Source organism: Ochotona princeps, chromosome 8 (assembly GCF_030435755.1).
Source record: "Ochotona princeps isolate mOchPri1 chromosome 8, mOchPri1.hap1, whole genome shotgun sequence".
Classification (NCBI taxonomy): Eukaryota; Metazoa; Chordata; class Mammalia; order Lagomorpha; family Ochotonidae; genus Ochotona; species Ochotona princeps.
The window spans coordinates 47,388,637-47,408,979 of NC_080839.1; the positions used below are offsets into that span (position 1 = coordinate 47,388,637).

The following is a 20,343-nucleotide window of genomic DNA, read 5'->3' on the forward strand; positions in this document are numbered from 1 at the left end:
ATTAAAAAAAAAAAACAGAATTCCTTTTAACATGCTTTTTCCCCCTCATTGTCTACAAAGAACGAGCTTGATTGTTTTTGGAACAGTGTTAACTGGAAAAACTTCAGAAAGAATGATTATTTGTGGGTACACAGTGGATGTGACTTTGAAGAGTAACATGGGAGTCATGGGAATTGTGCTGGACGTGGCAAGACTTCCATGGTGTGACGAGTCAGACTGCACTCTATAGTGTATGCCTAATGAGCCATATGGATGCCACGTTCCTGACAGCACCAGATGCCCAGCTCAGCCCCAGCCACTTGGTGACGCCTTCCTCCACTGCCAGACCTCCAAGCTTGTTTCCATTCTCTATGAACTCCTTGACCTAAAGAGGAGGGAGATTTATTGGGCCCAGCACAATGGCTCAATGGCTAAATCCTTATCTTGCAGGCACCAGGATCCCATGCAGGTCTGCTTCGTGCCCTGGTTGCTCCACTTCCCAGCCAGCTCCCTGCCTGGGAAAGCAGTCAAGGATGGCTTCTCACATGGGAGACCTAGAAGAAGTTCCTGGCTTCTGGCTTTGGATCAGCTTGGCCCTAGCCGCTGTAGCCACTTGGGGAATGAACCAGGAGATCTTTCTCTCTGTATCTCCTTCTCTCTGTAAATCTGCCTTTCCAATCAAAATAAATAAATCTCAAAGTGTATTTATTTATTTTTCTTTATACAAATCTTATTTTAGATGATGATGTTTACACAGTTGATTAGGACAGGAAAGGTTAAGGATTAGGGAACAGTGGTTGAGACCATTGTTTGCACATTTTCTTTTTCCTGTGTCTGGGGGAAGAGGGGAGAAGGGAAGGAAGCTGCACCTAGCCTCCCAACCGCCTCAGTACCCAGGGCTGGGGAATGACCACCCTGCTTTCATCCCAGGGTCCCCCGATGTGGAGCACGCTCCAAGGGTTCTGCTTGAGTGGTTTCAATAATTCCAAAAGGCTGTCACTCTCGCTGATCCAAGGATGGGGAAATCCTTCCAAGGTCCATTGGCCAACCTAGTCCATCTTAGAGTCTCTATTCACCCAGATATTTGATGTCAACACTTGGCTGGGGTAATTGACCAATTTGTTCTGTCTTCCTTCCTTTGCACTGGTACCAGATGTCCTCTTACAGATGTCCTCTACCATATCCTCCATGTGCTTCTGGGTATTCATCTGCTGCTCCATCTAAGCCACTGAGGAGACCCAGTTCTGACACATGCACTCCACGGTCACACTATAGATCTTATGATTCTCCCCAGAGCTGGAGTTCTGAATCCAGCAGTTCAGTTGGGGGGATCTCCAAAGAAACCATGTATGAAGTGATCACAGACCTAATTCGTGTGTGCTTGTCAGTATGGGGTCTAGCTCAGTCTGTTACCCACATCAGCCTATACAGACACTGTTAGCTGCAATTGCTGGATTGATTCTGTCTCCAGCCTCATCTCTTATATAAACCAATCGGTACTGTGGCCCAGCCCAATCCTGCCCATTACACATTGAGCCCTCACATACACCAGTAAGAGCTGCAGCCTAGTCGGAGAGACCCCCAACAACCTTCACCAGGCTCTCCCCAAGCCCTGGTTCCTGTGCTTGCCAGTATGTTCAATAGACTGGTCCAGTCTGTCCTACTTTGCATTTAGCTCTCATTCATGTCAATGGGTGTTTAAGCTTAGCTCAATGCAACCAACTCTACTATCTAGCCCACACTCATGCTGGCAGGTGCCGCTGTCTGTCTGGCCAAAAAATAAAACATTGGTACCTGGGGTCAGTGCTGTGGTATAGTAGGCTAAACCTCTGCCTATGACATAGCATTCCATATGGGTACTCCTGCAATCCTGGCTGTTCTGCTTCCCATTCAGCTCCCTGCTAATGATCTGGGAAAGCAGCAGAGGATGGCTCAAGTCCTTGGGCTCCTGCACCCATGAAAGACCCCGAAGGGAGAAGATTCCTGGCTCCTGGCTTCAGATCAGCTAAGCTTTCACCATTGCAGCCATTTGGGGAGTAAGCCAGTGACTGGAAGACCTCTCTGTAACTCTGCCTTTCAAATAAAAATGAATATTTAAATAAGAAACATTAGAGCTCAAAATATTCTGGAATATATTTTTCTTCATGGAAGAGGAATAGATTCATCATATTTAAGTATCAATGATATAAGTATTATTTATGAATGTTATTATACTTCATTAAATATATTCACTTATTTCAAAGCATACTGAAATGATGAACAAAAAAACCCGAACTTTTAGTAAACTGGAACTCTTAGCTTACAAGAAAGGGAAATTTTTGTTGTTTGAAATGAGGAAGTCCGCTTGGTGGGAAATGGGAGGAGGAAACATTGGATAAGCTGACACTAAGACTTTCCTGAAGTTCACAAGGTTTTACTTTTTTATAAGGACTCTGAATGTTTTTAAATGTTTTATTTAATTGAGAGACCAACAGACAGATAAAGGGGCAGGGCTCCTATCTTCTGGTTCACGTCCTCAGTGCCCACAAAAAGCTAGGCACTGGGGAAGGTCTCCCATGTGGATGGCACAGTTAGGTGATCCATCACTGCTGCCTGCCAGGGTCAGCCGTAGCAGGAATGTTGGCATAAGGAGCAGAGCTGGGAATTGAACCAGGTATTCTGATGTGGGACTCAGGCATACAACTGACGTCTCACTAGGCCAACAGCTCATATCTGGACTCAGAGGGTTTTGGGATTTGTCTTGTTCCTTAATTTGATATATCTGAGAGCCAGAGATGGGGATGGAGGGACAGTGGAACAAGGAGCATCCATGTGAGGTTTACTCCCTAAATGACTGCGACGGTGGAGGCTGGGCAGGCTGCAGTCAGGTTCCCTGGAACTCCATCTGGCTCTCCACGTGACTGGCAGTCAAGCCCAAGGACTTGAGTCTTTCTCTGCTGCTTTCCCAGGTGCATTAGCAGAGTAGTGTGGACTTGAACTGATACTCTGTTACGGGATCTGGTATTGCAGGTGGCAGCTTAACTTGCTATACAAAAGATTTAAGAGTTAATGAACATATAGCAACAGAAGAGGCCTGGTGTTAACAAAAGTAAGAGACACATTAGTTGATTTTACACAAAGCCAGGACATTTGGAGGGCTGGACTTTCTATGGCTGAAGTATGAACCAGAAATAAAGCTTACACAGATGCACAGGAGACGACAGGGAAGCACTGTTTCTGGACATATATTCTTCAGTAAAAAAAAAAAGAAAAAATCCTTATAGAATTTGTATTTGTAATCTACCCTCATTCAGTCCTACACTACTTACTGCAGGGACCCACACGTTGAAAAGATAGCTTTAAAATGTATATCAAGGCAGTTGAAGCATAAACATAATCTCTTGGAGGAAATATATCCTCAACCCAGGCCACAGAGGATTCTCCCAAATAGATAAAACCCACTGGAAATGAGCTCACTATTCACAATCACCAAAATGTGTGAGGAAATAACCCATCATGGGCAAGGGCCTGGAACTCCCGAGGGAAGCTGTCCCGCCCTTCTGATGTCTTCTCTCTTTACTGGCTTCTTCCTCAAATAATTTAAGTCTACACAAGGTCCTGTGTCCTATGAACAACCCTTCCAGAACCCATTCCCCCTTGTTCTCTTCCTTTCCCTTTACAGCCCATCCTTGCAAGACCTGCAGGTAGCTACAGGTGGTGGTTCGGCAGCTCCATGGCCCTGAGACACTTCTTCTGAAATCCCCGGTGACTTTCCTTCACAGTGGGAGGATGCCTGCTGAACTGCCACACCCCCCATTCGGAAAGGAAGGTCCACACTCGCCGCTATATCTTTTATTAGAAAAGCGTCTCAAGTTCTCCTTATGGATCATGTCTAGAGCTGAGTCACTTGCAAAAGCAAGCAGGGGAAAGTGTTTCCTGCCTTTTAAAAAAATTTTGTGTAAAGCCTCAGTTGTGGACATGCACAGGAGAGAAAAGGAAAGAAACTGAGAAGAAAGGGAGATGAAAATGGAAGTCTAGGGGTAGTGCTACAAGGACTCAGCGCTGCTTCAGTTCACGGTAGGAAGAGGAAGGACATACAGGCATGGGTTGGGCAGAGGAAACACCAGGCCCAAGTTGTGTTGTCATAACTCATTCTTCATCACTAATCCAGCCCTTCCAGCGTCAAGTCATTCCTGTAAGTAAGGCACTGAGCCCTCCCCACCACCTAACCTCCTTAGAGACCCACGTTCTCACACCACCGTGGCAATCAAATGTCCACATGGCTTCAAAGGGGACAAACTGCATTCATGTCCTAGCACTTCTCTTTGAGGAATGAGCCAGCACCACAACACCGGCCCCCTACTTATTTATTTCAAAAGCAGCGAGACAGAGAGAGGAGAGAGAGAGAGAGAGAGAGAGAGAGAGAATCTTCCCCAAATGCTCACAACAGCTGTGACTGGCCAGGCCAAGACTAGGAGTTGGAACCCAGGCCAGGTCTCCCATGTGGGAGGCAGGCACTGAACTGCGTGCTGCCTCTCTGGATGCGTATTATCAACAAGCTGGACTACAAGCAGAGGCAGGACTCGGGCCCAGAGGGTCTGCAAAGAGATGAGGTCACCCCAAACACTCCATAACTTGATCTGGATACTGGTTGTTTACTATTTCAATTTCTAAAAGCTACTGAACTATACTCTTTGATTTTTCTAAATGTGCACTTTTCTCTTGTGTGCTACACCTCCATTTTTTTTAAGGGCTGCAGGAAAGCACATTGAGAGCTTCAGTGTGATGATACAATACTAGCTTCCATGCAGAAACACAGCGTGTGGGAACTGATACTCTACGATGTTCAATCCTAATCCATCAAGCACATCCAACTCTGCGTCTTGGCATAGCAGACTGTCTTCCGTGGCAGCTTATGAAGTTTTCAGCTGGAGTCTGGAAGCTCCACTCTTGTCCTGTTTTCTGGTTGTGCAGAAAGCATGCGTTTTTGCCTCACTCCATGTGGAAGGGTTTCAGGGCCCAGGGATTACCACAGGGTTACATGACTACAGATGGTTGCTGACCAGACTTGAGATTTTAAGGACATGCAATTCCTTCAGTCATGTCTTAGATATCTAGTCAGTGCCATGTATAAGAAGTCATAATCAACTTGTCTGGAATCTTTAGATGTGTCTTTTTAAAGTCTTTTTAAAAAATATTATTTACATAGTTGATAAAGATGCATGCCCATGTGGGCATGCAAGAGCTACTGCTGGAAGCAGACTAGACCAGGCTAGCTACAGCACCTTTTGGTATACACCGCAGCTGTGTTTGGGGGCAGGCTGGGCAAGGTCAGTTCTCAGCACACACTGGCTGGAGTGAAAGCCAGGACTGGATGCAGGCTGGGCCAGGTTGGGCTATCACACCCACCAATTCAAATGAGTGCTGGAGCTGAGAGTGGGGTGGGCCATCTCAGACTGGGCTGCAGCACATCTGGCATGCACAAGACCCAGGGCTGGAAGTGAGACTAGTAGGGGAACTTCTGGGTTACAGCACTAGCTGGCAAGTCCCAGGACTGGGTGACAGTCATATCAGTCTGGACCACAGCACCCTCTGGTAATTGCAAAATCCAGGACTAGGAACATGCCTGGCAAGGGAACCATATGTTTCTAACAGTAGCTCTTACACTCACCAGCAGGACCTGCAGCCTAGCAGGAAAGTTCCTGCAGTTCCCCTACCAGGCCCAGCAACGGATCTCACATGTGCCAGCAGGTACTGCTGTCCATGTTGACATGGCTAGCCCCTTGTCTTGGCACTGACCAGTGGGTAAAGTGGCCTCGCTTGACTGGCCTGCACCCATTCTGGCTCTCACTGATGGGTGCTATAGCTTAGCCCAGCATGGCCCACACCCAGATATGGCTTTCATGTCACTTGACAGGTGCCACAGCCTAGTACTGCCTTTCCCACACCCATTCTGGCTCTTGCAAACACCAGTGGGTGCTCCAGCGTGGCCCAGTCTGGCCTTCTCCAAGCCCCTGCACCCATGAGTGTCAGGTGAGTTCCTGTCAGGTGAGTTTTGTGGGCTGTCACCACTCCCAGTTTTCCACATAAACCAGTGGCTGCTGCAGCCCCATAGATGTGGGCCCATGTTCTGGTGCGTGCTCTAGCCCAGGCTGATGTGGTGCACCCCCTGCTCTACACTCATGGGCTGGTACTGTGGCATAGCCCAGCCACAGATACCTCCCAGCCCCAGTTTTCACATGCCAAGCAACACTATTTAGCTCAACTCAGGTCTCCCATGTGCACAGGTGCCTTGGCCTGACCCAGACAGGCCTCCAGTTTTCCTTCTCCAAACCACTGTCTCAGCTCCCTTACCTGCCTGCAAGTGCAGTGGTCTAGCCTGTGGGTCTAGCCTGTGGGTCTAGCCTGTGGTCATCCCACTGGATCAAATATGCCCTCAGCCATTCCTACTCCAATATGTCACCAGACCTCCCCTCCTTCTCCAGGCAATTGCAGTCCCGCTACCTGGGAGCTGGGGTGGAATTTCCCAGCTTCCCCACATATCTTTTAAAAACGGGGAGGGGAGTGCAGTAAGAATAGGCAACTATGCCGGCATATTGGTATAGTTAACACAAATTTGGCATTAAGCAGGCCCGGAATGCCTGCCAGCTATTGGCTGCTTTTCTCCAAGGCACAAGGCAACCTGGGCAGTTGCCTGCAGCTGGGGGTTAGATGGTTTTTGAGAAAATATTTTCCTTTCTGTTTTCCACACTTGATCTTAGCCAAAAGGTTGAGAAGTGATTCATTTATTTTTCCAAACAATAATGTACCTATACAGTTTTGAAAAGTCAAAGAAATACTCAAAGTATAAATTGAAGTTTTGGTCTTACCTGTGCTTCATCTCCTACACGCGTAAAGCAGCAATGGAGGAAATGCCAGCTGGAATTCATCTTGCTCCCTGGGGCCCGTCTCCTCTCCTGATAGAGCCGCTTTCTCCTCTACTGGAGCTGGCTTCAGCTTTAGCACTTAGGGTAAATCAGTTATTTCAACCCAGCCAGGCTTCGCATTTTAGGGCCCTTAGATCCTTTATATCATAGGCAGCTGGCAACCACCAGGTGGCCTCTTCCTTTTTTCTTGGCTTGCCAAGTCCTTACTCTTTTATCAAGTTCTTTTCTTAATTTCTACTTTCAAATCAGTTCTTTCTTTTAAAAAAAGGATTTACTTAATTTATTTGAAAGGCATATATACAGAGAATCTGTCTTCTGGGAGGGTCACTCCCCAGATGGCTGCAATGACTGGGGGGACTGGGCCAGGCTGAAGCCAGGAATCTGGAACCCTGGCTGTATCTCTCATATGAGGACTCCAGGCATCTGGGCCACCATGTGTTACTTTCCCAGGGACACTGGCAGGTTGCTGGAGCTGCCAGAAAGCTGGGTTGGAAGCAGAACAGCTGGAATTCAGATCTGCAATCCAATAAAGAATATCTATGTCACAAGTGGTGGCTTAATGCATTGTGCCACAACATGGGCCTCTAGAACAGTCATTTCTCATCTAATTTTCATTTCCTTTGACGGAGACTGCCAGAAGTTAGAGAGAGAGAGAGAGAGAGAGAGAGAGAGAGAGAAAGAAAACCAATACAATTAGGCTCCTAAAATACAATTTTGGTTGGCATACAGTCTGCACCTAAGGGCTAGCAAGATTTACAGTTTAACCAGTGCTTAATAAGAATCACCAACTTTCCAATTTAGAATAGTCTTTGACAATGGCTATCTCAATCTCCAGTTCCATATTTTAGCACATATTTTTAGCATCCTGCTTTTGGTACCAAATTCTTTGCCATTGTGAATGGGTTTAACTGCAAATGACAGAACACCCCCTAACTCAACAGAGGTGGCTGTTCACTCAGCTTTGTGAGTGAAGAGGTGGAGGCAGGGAGGACAGGGAAGAAGCTCTCAGCTGTCCCACTGCAGGGATGGCTCCTTAGGCTCAGAATGGCAGCAGCAGTGAGTGCAAAGACATAACAGGCTCAGCATCAACAGAACTGACTGAAGGGCTGGGTAGGAAGACAGGCATTCATTAGCCTACGAGTGTGAGAAGGGCTGAAGAACAAAAATGGGACTCCTGTGTGGATGGATGAGAGGTGACGCAGACCTGCAACTGTAAATTATAAATTGCCCATGTCCCAGCCGGCCCAGGGTGTGGCAGGGAGCAGCTTAGGGGAGTGCTATGGTCCAGTGGCAGTATTCTGTCTCACATTTGAAATTCTTTTATTAGGCAAAGAGTTTTTGATCCAGCTGTCTCTTGTATTAGGATTAGCTCAAAAGGCAAAGGCAATACAAGGAATCAAGAGCAGCTTCTGGATTTCAACTTGAATAACTGACATCTCCTAAAAAGAACATGACCAAGAGAGGCGCAAGTTTAGAGGTGAACATGAAGATTTGGGGGGCCATGCTGGGAGGCCAGTTAGACCTCCATGTGGAAATGTCAAGCAGGCAGTCACTGAGGACTCGGGAATTCCAAGGACAGGTCCTACGCAGAGGTGACTTCTGTACTCAGCTGCTCACAAATGCAGTTCATAAAGTCCTGAAGCATGGGACTGAACGAAGCCACAAACTGTGAGTAGGCAGACAAAGGAAGGTCAAGAAAGAACCCTGCTATTTTCATTGTTGATTGATGGGTGTAGCAGAGCATGAGAAACCAGTAAAAGAACCTAACAAAAACGGGTCAGTGAGGTAGGAGGGTGACCTAGGATGTGCGAGGTCAGAAAACAAGGGAAGAAAGTCTTTCTAAATGGGGCGATTGACCGATGAATACCATTGGGAGGACAAGTCAAATGAAAACAACCGCCAAAGAGACCACTGGATTTGCATGGGGATGGCAGTATGAGGAGCTCGGTGGGGGAAGAAACCAGACAGCAAGCTCAGACGCTGTAGGGAACGGTTTGGTAGAGGGGCAGTCACTGCTAATTCCAGAGATACCAGGAGACAACATCTGCAGAAAAATGGAGGCCCTGGCTAACTTGCACGAGGACACTTAATCCATGGAATAAGTGCTAAGCTACTTGAAGAGACTATGTCTCCCTTGTATTGTCATCTCTGGTAGCTCCCTGCCCAGCGCCTTGGATATAGAAGGCTCTTAAGAAATGTGACTCAACTATTGAGTCAATGAACAAATGGAAAGATAGACTGATGACAGGCCGGTGCAGGGCAGAATAAACAAACAAGGTCAAAGTGGCCCAGTTTACAGAGGAAGGAATGGAGAAGGGTCTTGAATTAATGGAGTCTCCAAGGATTCATTTGGAGGTCCTGGGATTTTTTTTCCCTCCTCTGGGAGGGGGCTAATTGATGGCATGGAAGAGTGAAGGAGGCTTCAAGGGCACTGGTCTTGGCCAATTCACGGCACCGATTTAATAAAAGCAGACTTCATGGTCCGCCAGTGTGGTGCAGTCTTTTAAGCCTCCACCTAGCATGCCGGCACACCAGTTTGAGTTCCAGCTGCTCTACTTCCGATCCAGGTTCCTGCTAATGCACCTGGGAGAGCAGTGGAAGATGGCCTGACTACCTGGGCCCCTGCCACTCAGGTGGGAGATCTGGAGAGAGTTCCAGGTGACTGGCCCAGCCGTAGCTCATGGCAGCCATTTGGGGAGTGAACCAGCAAATGAAAACTGTTTCTTCACTCTTTGTAACTCTAATCTTAAACAAATAATCCAAAGCAGACTGTTTTGGGTCTTCTACCTACTTGGCTACTCTTTTCTTCTCTCTCTCTCTCTCTCTCCTGATTCAAGTGCACGTGAAAGTGGGCTGTGTCTTCCTTGCCACGCATGCCAGAAAAGGTTTTTAAAAATTGCAGTCCTAAATTCAACGAGGACTTGTGTCCAAGCGATCCTCCAAGTGAGTGACAATTGTGTCCAGAGGCAGGGTCGAGCAGTGTAAAGTGCTTTGTCTTCTCTCTTGAGTGAATACTGGTTTCACGAACTGCGCAGGAAAGGTGGTATTGGAACTGGATCGCCCAACGCTTCTTGGAGGGGGTACCATAGCTTGAAGGTGCCCGGGGGATGCAGCAGGCAGACGCAGGTCATTCTTACAAGCCCAAGTTTCAAGGCCAACTCCAGAGTCTTCCAGTCGCACCGTCAAGCAGAGGAATTGGACGTCCATGAGCAGTCTCCCTTGCCGAGGGACCGGAACAGGTGAGGTGAAGGCGGGACCCTGAGTCAGCTTTGGAGTTCTCCCCATCTGCCCACGCCGCCTCACGGTCCCGGGGGCTTCTCCTGGCACCCTCGAGGGCCCCTGGGCCTCCAGCGGCCCATCCTGGGCAAGGCCGGAGAAGCTGTTTTACACGTGGACTCCCGGGAGCCGTCCCCGCAGACGGCCGCCCAGCACGGGGCGGGCCCAGTGGCGCCAATGGGCAGGCGGGCGGGCAGGAGCGCGCGTGCGCAGGGCGGGCTCGCGGGGCGGAGCGAGCCGGGAACTGGCGTTCTGGGGACCGGGACTGGGGAGGCTCAGGCTGCAGGGCTTCGCGTCCGCGGCGGGGGCAGCGAGCGTGAGTGGACCTGCGCCCCGGCTGGTGGGGGGGGCCCGGGATCGGGAGCGCGGCGGATCCTTTGGGCTCCGGGCTCACGGTGGTCGTCTGGAGAGGCTGGGTGCAGGGGTATGCCGCCCTGGGGGTATGCCTTCTCCGGCTAGCAGCTGGGCCTGTGTCCTGCCGGGAGGATTGGAATCTTCGATCCGGCCGGCTTCTGTCTTCTTTGCTGAACCCTGGAGACCCCGGGATCTGCCTGAGGGCCCAGCTGTGCCGGGTGGTTCTGTTTGGGAGCCCGCGGCCGCAGGCGATATGTCCCATCTGCTCGGATTGTCCCCTCCGCCCCCCTTGGAGGAGTCCCAACCTGTGGGCTGGGAAGTTGACTGGGCCCTCCCTGCCCGGGCAGGGAGTAGGCAAGTGGGGAAGCTGGTTTCCTTTCGTTTTGCTACTTGGGGTCTGGTCCTGTCACCCACCTGTGTGCCCACCCCTGACACCCACGCGTCTTTCTCACTTATGCACATCTGTCGCGGGGTTCCACGCAGGCTCTTCACCTTTGCCTCTCACAGCTCCTCACTGATCACTGCCTGTCCCCCTGCGTCCCATCTTGATCCTTTAGCTCTTCACAGGGGACCAGAAGCAAGATCTTGAAGTGAAGTCTGCTAATGCCTAACTAGGTTCCCATGGGGCATTCATGCCCTGGCCCAGGCTCTTGTCACCTGTCCACTTTGTCCTTTTCTTGACACTCATCTGCTTCTGTTAAACTCTTTATCTCCCTGTTTTTCCTTCCAGCCCTAAGTGTCAGTTACCATATGCTGTGCTTTGGGGGGAGATAATTGTTCTCATCCTTCCTGCGTGTATTTGGGGCAGATGGATTTGGTGGTCCCTCCCGCCCAGGCTATGACGGTGTGAGGTGGTCTCCCTGGCTCCCATTCTTGTGCCAGTGCATGGAGCACGTTACCGGGCGATCACTGTGTGGAGGAGATGTGCTGGCTACCCTCATGGGCGCTCAGATCAAGCTGCTGAATGCCTGCTTTTGCAAACCCAGTTTCAAGCTCTCAGCCCCTGCAGACGTGGAACCTGCTGGCTTAGGAGCCTGCTTCTTTTCTTGTCTCTTCAGCCCGGGACCAGTGGAGAATGGGGAGCCTTTGTGTTTGGCATTGGCTTGGGACACAGAATGTCTGGATCTGTGGGGTGGTGTAACGGCGTTGAGGTTGAGTTCTTAACCCAGGGCCCCCTGCCTGCGAGAGGAGCTGCCAGCAGTTGCTGGCTGGTTGGCTGGCTGGCTGGCTGGCTGGCTCCAAAAGAACTAGTGACACAATGAGCAGGAAGGGTGGCCCAGGCCAAACCGCTGGGGTGGGGGAGAGCTCCTAAGGGAAGGTGCAGCCTAGGCCAGATCCTCTGTGATCGGAGTAACGCAGTGCCAGGACTCATGGTCCTGATTCAGACATGCCAACATGCCAACCCTGTTAGTAGGGTGAGTGAAGTTCAGAGAAGGCAGAGCTGCAGTCCTTAGAGCAGAGGGAAAGGGAAAAACAGGAAGGGAGAACAATGTGTGAGGTATCTGTTAATGCCCAGCGAGTGTGAGAGACTGCAGAGGTCAGAGGAGGCCGAAAGAGTCCCAGGGTTTGGGAGGAAGATGGCTGATGTGCAGGTAATGGGGTGGGTGGGGGGGAGCAAAGGCTGTGGGCAGGGAGAGGCTGCTTGAGCAGCAGAGGGAGCCCTTTTAGAGTTAGGGGAGTCAGGATACTGGGGGACCCCACCTGACCATGGCCCGGCGCTTCCCTCCTGCGACCTGAGCCTCGTCTCATGAGAAGATGAGAGGTGTCCAAAGCCTGGGCTGTGCTCTGTGGTCTCCACAGAAAATCATTCCTTCCTGGGGCTTTTGTCCAGCCTTTCTTCCTTCCTTCCTCCCTTCTTAAGATTCATTTATTTATTTGAAAGGCAGAGTTACAGAAAGAGAAACAGAGGGAGATCTTCCACCTGCTGGTTCACCCCCTAAGTGGCTGCAGTTACTGGAGCTGGGTTGGTCCAAAGCCAGGAGCCGGGAATTTCTGTGGCTTCCAGAGCCCAAGGACTTGGACCATCCTCCTCTGCTTTCCCAGGCGCATTAGCAGGGAGCTGGATTGGAAGTGGAACAGCTGGGACTCAAATCAGCAACCATATGGAATGCCAGCACTGCAGATGGGAGCTTATCCTCCTATGCCACAGCCAACCTCCAACCTAGTTTAATTTATTTAGTTTCTGAGAGAAGGCCTGTAGGCTTGGAAAGCCCTGGAGCTTATCTTCCAGGTTGTTTACCCATGGGCCCTGAGGTCAGTGGTTGGAAACTGGGTGACGCAACTTGCTCTTTGAGCAGAGTGGGGAACTTGTGTCTCCTTTCAACCGTTCCCAGCTTGTCAGGTGGCAGTGAGAGCCATTGTCATTAGTGCAGTGTGTGTGTTGTTGGGGCTCATGGCAGGGAGGGTTCTCTCCTGTGTGTGTATGGATTTGATTTTTCTTATGTTCCAATGGTTAGAAACCTACAATAACAAACCAAAATCATTGGTTCTTCTCTGAAAGAAATAATAATTTGGACCCAGGGTTACATATTATTGTTAATCGCCTGGTTGCTTTTTGGTGTTATCTGAATAGGACACCTCCACTGCCCCCACACATACTCCTCCCCGCCCCTTTTTGATATACTAAGCACCACCTAGCAGGTAGAAGACATCAATGCCATGGATTCAATGAGCCCTCAGCTCAATTAACCACCTGACGAATGGCTCCTAAAGAACATGGCTACCCTCGATTACACTGACATAAAAATTTGATAGCCTGTCTGTGAAGGTGGTCACCCCTCCTCCCCATTTACCCCGGGACCATGCACACAGTCTAGAAACCCACCGCCTTGGTGCTCTACATTGTGCCTGGTGGATTCAGTCCCTGCTCCCTGACAGCCCAGTCCAGCAGGGACATTGAGAAGCAACTAGGCTGTTTCACAGGTCATGGTCATCAGCGGTGGACAGGAACCTTTGGGAGGGAAGCAGCCAGCAGCAGGTGGAACATCAAAGCCAAGCTTGCTGGGGAAAGAGCTGGAGAGGAGCTAGATGCCCTGCCCCAGAATACACTAAGTATGTGCACTAAGTGTGTATTCCAAGCAAGGTGCTCTGCCCTGGCTGCTGACTGCTTGGGATGACTTGGGTACCAAGTGCAAGGGCAGTGACCAAGTTAAGGTCTCCCCACTTTTATTTGGTAAATTGGAAGTATAGCTTCAGGCTCTTCCTAAATTGTTTTTTGGAGATAAGAATTAACTGGGAACCTTTTTCTTCCCGCATCTATATAATTTTGGAATTAAATTATGAGATAGACACATTAAAAATTATATGTATAAAGAAATGTTTATAATAGTGATTCTAGAAGCAATAAAATTATTCAAGGAAGAAAATTACAACCCCTCCTTTTTAAAAAATTGATTGGTTGATGTATTTATTTATTTGAGAGGGAGAGAGAGAGATACAGAGAGCAAGCTTCCATTGGCTAGTTCACTGTTCAGATGCCCGTGAACCTGGCTGAGGCCAAAGCCAGGAGCTGAGTACTCAAGCCAGGACTGCCTTGGCAGGAGCCCAAAGTGGATGTGGAATTCAGGCACTCCTGCATAGGACCTGGATTTATTAAGTGCTGGGCCAAATGCTCACCCCTGAAGATAGTTTTTGCTATCTGTGTTTAGTCACTGGTTTATGTATGACACAGGCACGCTTTATTGTATATCCATGAATTATTCTTTATAGACTCCCACAGGCTGCTGTTTCATTTGCTCTGTGTAGAGCATTCCCCTGAGAGATTGCATTATGGTGTAGCTGATACAAGGTGCACATTCTAGTTGGTGGCCATCGGCCACTTTAGGAACCCACTGTGGGTACAGCGGGTTCCTGGGCTCTCTCTCCACATCAGGTGTGTGTCTTCAGGTCCCTCCCTCAGCCCTCAGAGAAGGTAGGGTGAGGAGGACGCTGTAACAGTTCTGCTTCCCAGTCCCAGACCTGGCATGGAGAAGCAGCAGCTCAGCAGCCCTGAGCTGGGTGCTGGAGGGAGTGGTCGCACTTTCTGCATGGTCCTGACTGCCAGGGGCTTGTGCTGTGGCCACACCTGGGCCATCCAGCAGAATCTGCCCTAGTTAGTCCATAAACCCCAGGAAGGACCAGAACTTGGAGTTGAGCCAGCTGATGAGAGGCCTGCCTGATGCTTGATGGGGAGTTCTGCTGGGACTAACTGCCCCTATCCCCTGCCATGGGATCCTGACTCTGTAACTGCGTGGCTTTTGCTGTAGCTAGGTATGCGCTGCTGTCCCAGCCCTGGGACACAGACAGGACAGGAGCCAACATCCCCTTTTCTGTGTGCACTGCTGCCCACCTGGAGCTGACCCTCTTTCCCACTTCCCTCACCCCCAGGGGCCTGTCTGGTCTTGCCCCACTGTGCTTTCTGATGAGTCATTTGTAAGCCAAGCTCTGAGCTCATCTGCCCGTCATGCGTCATCAGCGGCTCCCCATTCATCCTCAGGAAAGGCCAGCCCACCGGCCTGGCATGCAGAGCCATGTCTAGCAGTCTGTCCAGCCTTGGCCACCTGTCCACCATGTATGTTTCCCTCCCTCTAGGCTCTGGTTGCTTTCTCACTCAGCTGGCTCCCAGCCTTCCCTTAGTCCTTCCAACCGCACATGTCTGTCCAGGCCCAGCTCAAGGGCCACCGTGTCCGCCAGCCTGCTCTGATGTTCCCTCACCCAGAGGGACTGCCTGCCCCTGGCCTCCCAGAGGGCTCCTCCTTTCTCAGTGCACCTTGCGTTCTGCCCTCCGTAGTGCTCTGGGGACTCTTATGGGAAGCTCTCAGGGAATGTCATGTCCCCCACCCTTCCCTCCATGGCCCCTATCTGAGTGACGGAGGTTTCCCTGCAATCCAGTGCCAAGCTGGGCCTTGGGCCTAGCTGGACACACTGACCTTCCCAGCCCTGCTGCTCCCCTGGTTTGCTAGGAGCCTGTTGTGTCAAGTCTGAAAGAAACCTTAGCTTGGTGCTCTGTGTTCTCTGCCCCTAGGTACCAGTGACCGTGACCGTGACCATGACGTCCCTACAGCTGCTCAGAGCCCCCTTGTTGTGTGGGCTGCTCTGGGCCGTTTGCACCCCAGGCGCCAGAGCTGAGGAGCCGGCAGCCAGTGTCTCTCATTCGGGCAGCGTGGGTCTGGATAAGAACACGGTGCACGACCAAGAGTACGTATCCAGCCCCTGCTGTGGTCCTGCAGCCTTCCTGTCACTACAGCCAGCTGCCAGGCACCTCTGTCCTCTTGTCTTTCCTCCTTTTTCCATGCCCGCTTGGCAGTTTTCGACGATTCCCCCTCTTCCCCAAGAGCTACTGTAAATCAGGTATTCTGTTTTCATCATCACACACAGAAGGAGGATCTTGGGATAAATGATTTCTCCGAACGGGCTCTCTTTCTCACACATGGGAGGCAGCCTCCCGAGCCTGTGCGCAGATGGACACTGGGAAGGAGTAGGGCAGTCTGTGGCCAGTTTGCTAACTCCGAGGGCACCCTCTGCATACGGACACCTCCCGATCTTGACTCCAGGGTTGTTCCAGGCCAGGGAACTTCACATGTTCTATTTTGCTCTCCTTGAAGTGTTTTTAAGCATAGATTTTGTTTTGCTTTGTTTTGATAGCCCATAGGTCTACCCGCACACACAGGGAACAGTCTCCTGCTGTTTTCTGGCCTTGTCTGTGCACCCAGCCTGCTTGTCCTAGAGCGTGGCCTCCCCCTGGGGCCTGCTTGTGTTCCTGAACTGCCTGGGCTGCAGGCTTCTCCAGGTCCTGGCAGATTCCACGTGACCCCCATTTCTGAGGCTGACTGTTGTTTTTTAGGCATATCCTGGAACATCTAGAAGGCGTCATCAACAAGCCAGAGGCGGAGATGTCACCCCAGGAACTGCAGCTGCACTATTTCAAAATGCATGATTATGACGGCAACGGCTTGCTCGATGGCCTAGAACTCTCCACTGCCATCACACATGTCCACAAGGAGGTGGGTCAGGCAGTGGCTCGCCAGGCAGGGCTGGGAGGGCCCCGCGTGGTAGTGGAGGCTCTGTCTTGAAGGTCTGGGTGCTGTATGTGTCAGTAATGCTTTTGTCCCCTCACCTCTTGGTTCTGTCGGCTCTGTCTGTTCCTTCCCAGGGGTCAGAGGGCACTGCTGAGGCATACGTGGGGGCAGGGTCTCTATCTGTAGCAAGGGCTGTAGGCATTTCTGCAGAGCAGGAGAGCATTCGGTGAGAGTAGTGAGTCTGGGACCTAGCTGCTAAAGTCCTCGCCTTGAAAGCCCTGGGATCCCATATGGGCGCCGGTTCTAATCCCGGCAGCTCCACTTCCCATCCAGCTCTCTGCTTGTGGCCTGGGAAAGCAGTCGAGGACGGCCCAATGCATTGGGACCCTTTACCCGAGTGGGAGACCAGGAAGAGGTTCCTGGTTCCCAGCTTCGGATTGGAGCAGCACCGGCCATTGCGGCTCACTTGGGGAGTGAAACATCAGAGGGAAGATCTTCCTCTCTGTCTCTCCTTCTCTCTGTATATCCGGCTTCCCAATAATAATAAATCTTTAAAGAAAAAAAAAGAGTGGTGAGTCTGGGAACGAAGGCACTTGGCAGTAGGGGCTTCTGTGGGACCGCTCAATGTGCTGAGGTTTCTGAAGCACCTGTGAGTGGCTTAGAGGTCAAGGGGGTGGGAGGTGGGCACTTCCTGTTACTATTCTAGTATATTCCATGCAAGGGAACTGGGATCGAAATCCTGTGCTTCCAGATTTAATGTCACCCTGTTCTGCCACACCGCCTTCTCCAGACGAAACCAGGCAGAGCTGGGCAGGTGTGATCCTACCTATGTGTGAGCCACTGGGAGTGCCCGTCGGGGTTTGCTCTGAAGACACTAGGGGTGCCAGTGGTTTTCCCATGGGCGAGTGGTCCTATTTGGGGAGGCTGCCTTGCTGTGGGCAGCCGAGCGGTAGGGGGAAGGGTTTGCATTCAGCAGTCAGGGCAGGTGAGGCTGTGGTGGCCATGAGAGGAAGGGGTGGGTGCAGAGGTATAGCAAAGAAGGAAGCAGCCAAGGAGAAGTGGTCTTAGTGCCTGGCTCAGTAAGCCCTGCACCTGCTGTGGGAGCGAAGGTCCACAACAGGCTCTGCTGGCAGGCATTGCCTTGCCCCTCCTGTCTACCACGTACCTGCTTGTACTTAGGCCCCCCTGGGAGGACCTGGGCTGTGAGCTCCTCTCGGGGATGGCTGTGGGGGTTGTGGACTCACAACACTCTTTAATTCTGTAGAGTCCAGGCCCGATTTTCCTGGTGAACATGTACTGTCTTTTTAAAGATTTATTTTTATTTGAAAGACAGATTTACAGAGAGAAGGAGAGACACACAGAGACAGAAAGAGAAAGCAATCTTTTATCCACAGGTTTACTCCCCAAATGGCCACAGTGGCCGGAACTGGGCCAGTTTGAAGCCAGGAGCTTCTTCCAGGTCTCCCATGTGCGTGCAGAGGCACAAGGACTTAGGCCATCTTTCATTCTTTTCTAGGGTCATTAACAGGGGTCTGGATTAGAAGTAGAGCAGCTTTAACTCAAACCAGTGCCCATATGGGATGCTTATACCACAGGTGGAGGATTAACTTACTGTGCCACAGCACAGCTGGGCCTGATGAACAATCATTTTTAAGATAGACAAGGGCCTGCTTTGAATTGTGTTTGCCTTAGCTGGCAAATGTCACGTGCAAACTGGATTGTTGTACATTGGCTGTGTCTGACATACAGGTTTGTGGGTTCCTGAAGTGGTGATGTGCTACATCTGAAGGAGTTTCAGGACATGTAAGAGCATGGGAATTTTGGGAAACCGCTATAAAATGTGCTGCTCAGCCTTGCCTAATTTTTATTTTTGTAGGAAGGGAGCGAACAGGCACCACTAATGAGTGAAGATGAACTGATTAACATAATCGATGGTGTTTTGCGAGATGATGATAAGAACAATGACGGATACATTGACTACGCGGAATTTGCCAAATCCCTGCAGTAGGCTCTCGGGCTGCCTGCTAGTTTCGTGCAAATGTGACCTGTGAAGATGTGATTGAACACTCTCCCTAATGCAGAATAACTCGCTGTCGTAGCATTTTCGGTAAAAACTGAGAGCAATTTGTCATTCTTGGGTAAGAAGAGAACTCAAGAATTTTTAAGAGAGGCAGAATGGCATGTTTTCTAATCCCTCAGTGTTGTTAAAATAGCTGATTGGATGTGGGCACAATTATAGAATCCTTGTAAGAGTACTGTAACTGGAGCCGAGAACTGCCAGTGTCTTGATTTTAATATATGCTGCCCGAAAAGTAAGACAACAGGCCAAGTGGCCACACTCTGAATGACCAGAGTGGAACACAGCCAATGCCAAAAGGTCATGCCTCTTCAGGTCCACACAATGTCTGTCCCTCAGATCTGCTAGAGTGCTGGTGCTGGAGGAACAGGTATTTGCTACGTCAAAGCCACCGCCTGAAAAGAATGTCAAATATTGCTTGGAGATGGTCATGGGGTCTAGGATTCTGTAGCCTCTGGCATTCTGGAAATGTCCCCCACCACCAGCCCAAGCAATGAACCTGTCCTAGATTTTCAGTGTTGTGTACAACTACTGCCCTCTGCTTTTCTGTCTTTAGCCTGGGAGAGACCTTGAATGTAAGCGTTCTCTCACCAGCAGCCACTGTTTCCACTTTATGAATCTTTGTGCTCCACTCTCATCTCCAGGGTTTGATATTTGCAGCTGAGAAGAACCAGTAAGATACCCAGAGGGATAAACAGTGCTAGCTGACTGACCCCAGACAGGGTTTAACAGACCTGCCACCTGATCCAGGTCCTGAATAGAAGGAATGTTGTATGAATTATCTCTACTAGCCCTGAAGACATGAATTCCTTCCAATCAGGAAAGACGAGAAAATCAAGCACGTAAATGTGCCACCAGTGTGTGGCTTAGCAGTATTGGAGGAGTGGCAGTGGATTGTCTTTGCTTTGCTGAACACAGCAGACATGCTATAGTGGAAAACCCAAAGGGATGGTTGAGTGGAAGAAACAGTGTGGAATGAGCTATGAGATGCATACAGACTTATTTTTCTTACTAAAATATTCTTATAAGAAACCTATGTATTTGTAAAAAGAGTTTCCTGTGACAAGTATTTGTGCAATCAAAACTGACTTATAAACTATTCTTGTACTATCTGGTTATTTTAAAAGATTTATATAATGAATACTGGATACATGATCAATGAAACAGAATGAGAACGTTGGTTTTGTCTATTCCGGCTGCTGCTCCTAGTGTGTCGTGGCTGTTTCTGTCTGGTGCAGGCATCTGTGTGTCCCCAGCCCCTCGCCACGCAATACCTGCCCCTTATTCCACATCACTTTCCCCTCTTGGGCATGTTTTTTTTTCTCTCAAACGAAGTCAGTTTGGGATCTTTTCTCCAACCTAATTCAGATTATGGCAATATTCTCTAGTTTAGGAGGGGACATAATATTTGCCCCCTTGCAACCAATGACTGGTATGTTAAGTTTCATTTTTTTGTTTAAAATTTATTTTTGGCAAAAAAAAAAAAAAAAAACCCAAACAGCAACAACAAACCCACAAATAACATGATTGAAAACTTCCCAGGCCCAAGGGAAAAGCTCATTGGCATTTTGGAAATGACACCTGACTTCTGCCTATGCGAGTGAACATGGCCTGCACCTTACTCATTCCACACTGGACCTGGCGCGTGGGCTCACGGCCGGAGAGGCTGAGGGGCAGTCCTTCCAACCTCCCATCAGCCAGGATGGGCGCTGCGGCCTCCTCCCTGGCTGCGTGCTGTTTGTGCTTACTCTAGGCA

At 50.0% G+C, this 20,343-nt stretch overlaps 1 protein-coding gene across 3 annotated transcripts; it reads left to right on the plus strand.

Annotated features, from left to right (window-relative positions):
* The first annotated feature begins 10,379 nt into the window (after positions 1 to 10,379).
* MCFD2 (multiple coagulation factor deficiency 2, ER cargo receptor complex subunit) lies at positions 10,380 to 18,882 on the plus strand. 3 transcript variants are annotated; one of them, XM_058667984.1, is made up of 4 exons: positions 10,380 to 10,476; positions 15,517 to 15,689; positions 16,336 to 16,495; positions 18,387 to 18,882. In XM_058667984.1, the coding sequence occupies exons 2-4, from the start codon at positions 15,541 to 15,543 to the stop codon at positions 18,516 to 18,518; spliced, it is 441 nt and encodes a 146-aa protein (XP_058523967.1). In that variant the 5' UTR covers positions 10,380 to 10,476; positions 15,517 to 15,540; the 3' UTR covers positions 18,519 to 18,882. The 3 variants fall into 3 exon arrangements, with proteins under 3 accessions (XP_058523967.1, XP_058523968.1, XP_058523966.1); XM_058667985.1 differs by having other exon boundaries at positions 10,454 to 10,584; XM_058667983.1 differs by lacking the exon at positions 10,380 to 10,476 and adding an exon at positions 14,296 to 14,313.
* Positions 18,883 to 20,343: the final 1,461 nt, after the last annotated feature.

Coding starts and splice junctions, on each gene's coding strand:
- MCFD2 (XM_058667984.1), top strand. CDS start 15,541: ATGACGTCCCTACAGCTGCTCAGAGCCCCCTTGTTGTGTGGGCTGCTC. Junction 15,690..16,335: donor AACACGGTGCACGACCAAGA/GTACGTATCCAG, acceptor GTTGTTTTTTAG/GCATATCCTGGAACATCTAG. Junction 16,496..18,386: donor TCACACATGTCCACAAGGAG/GTGGGTCAGGCA, acceptor TTATTTTTGTAG/GAAGGGAGCGAACAGGCACC.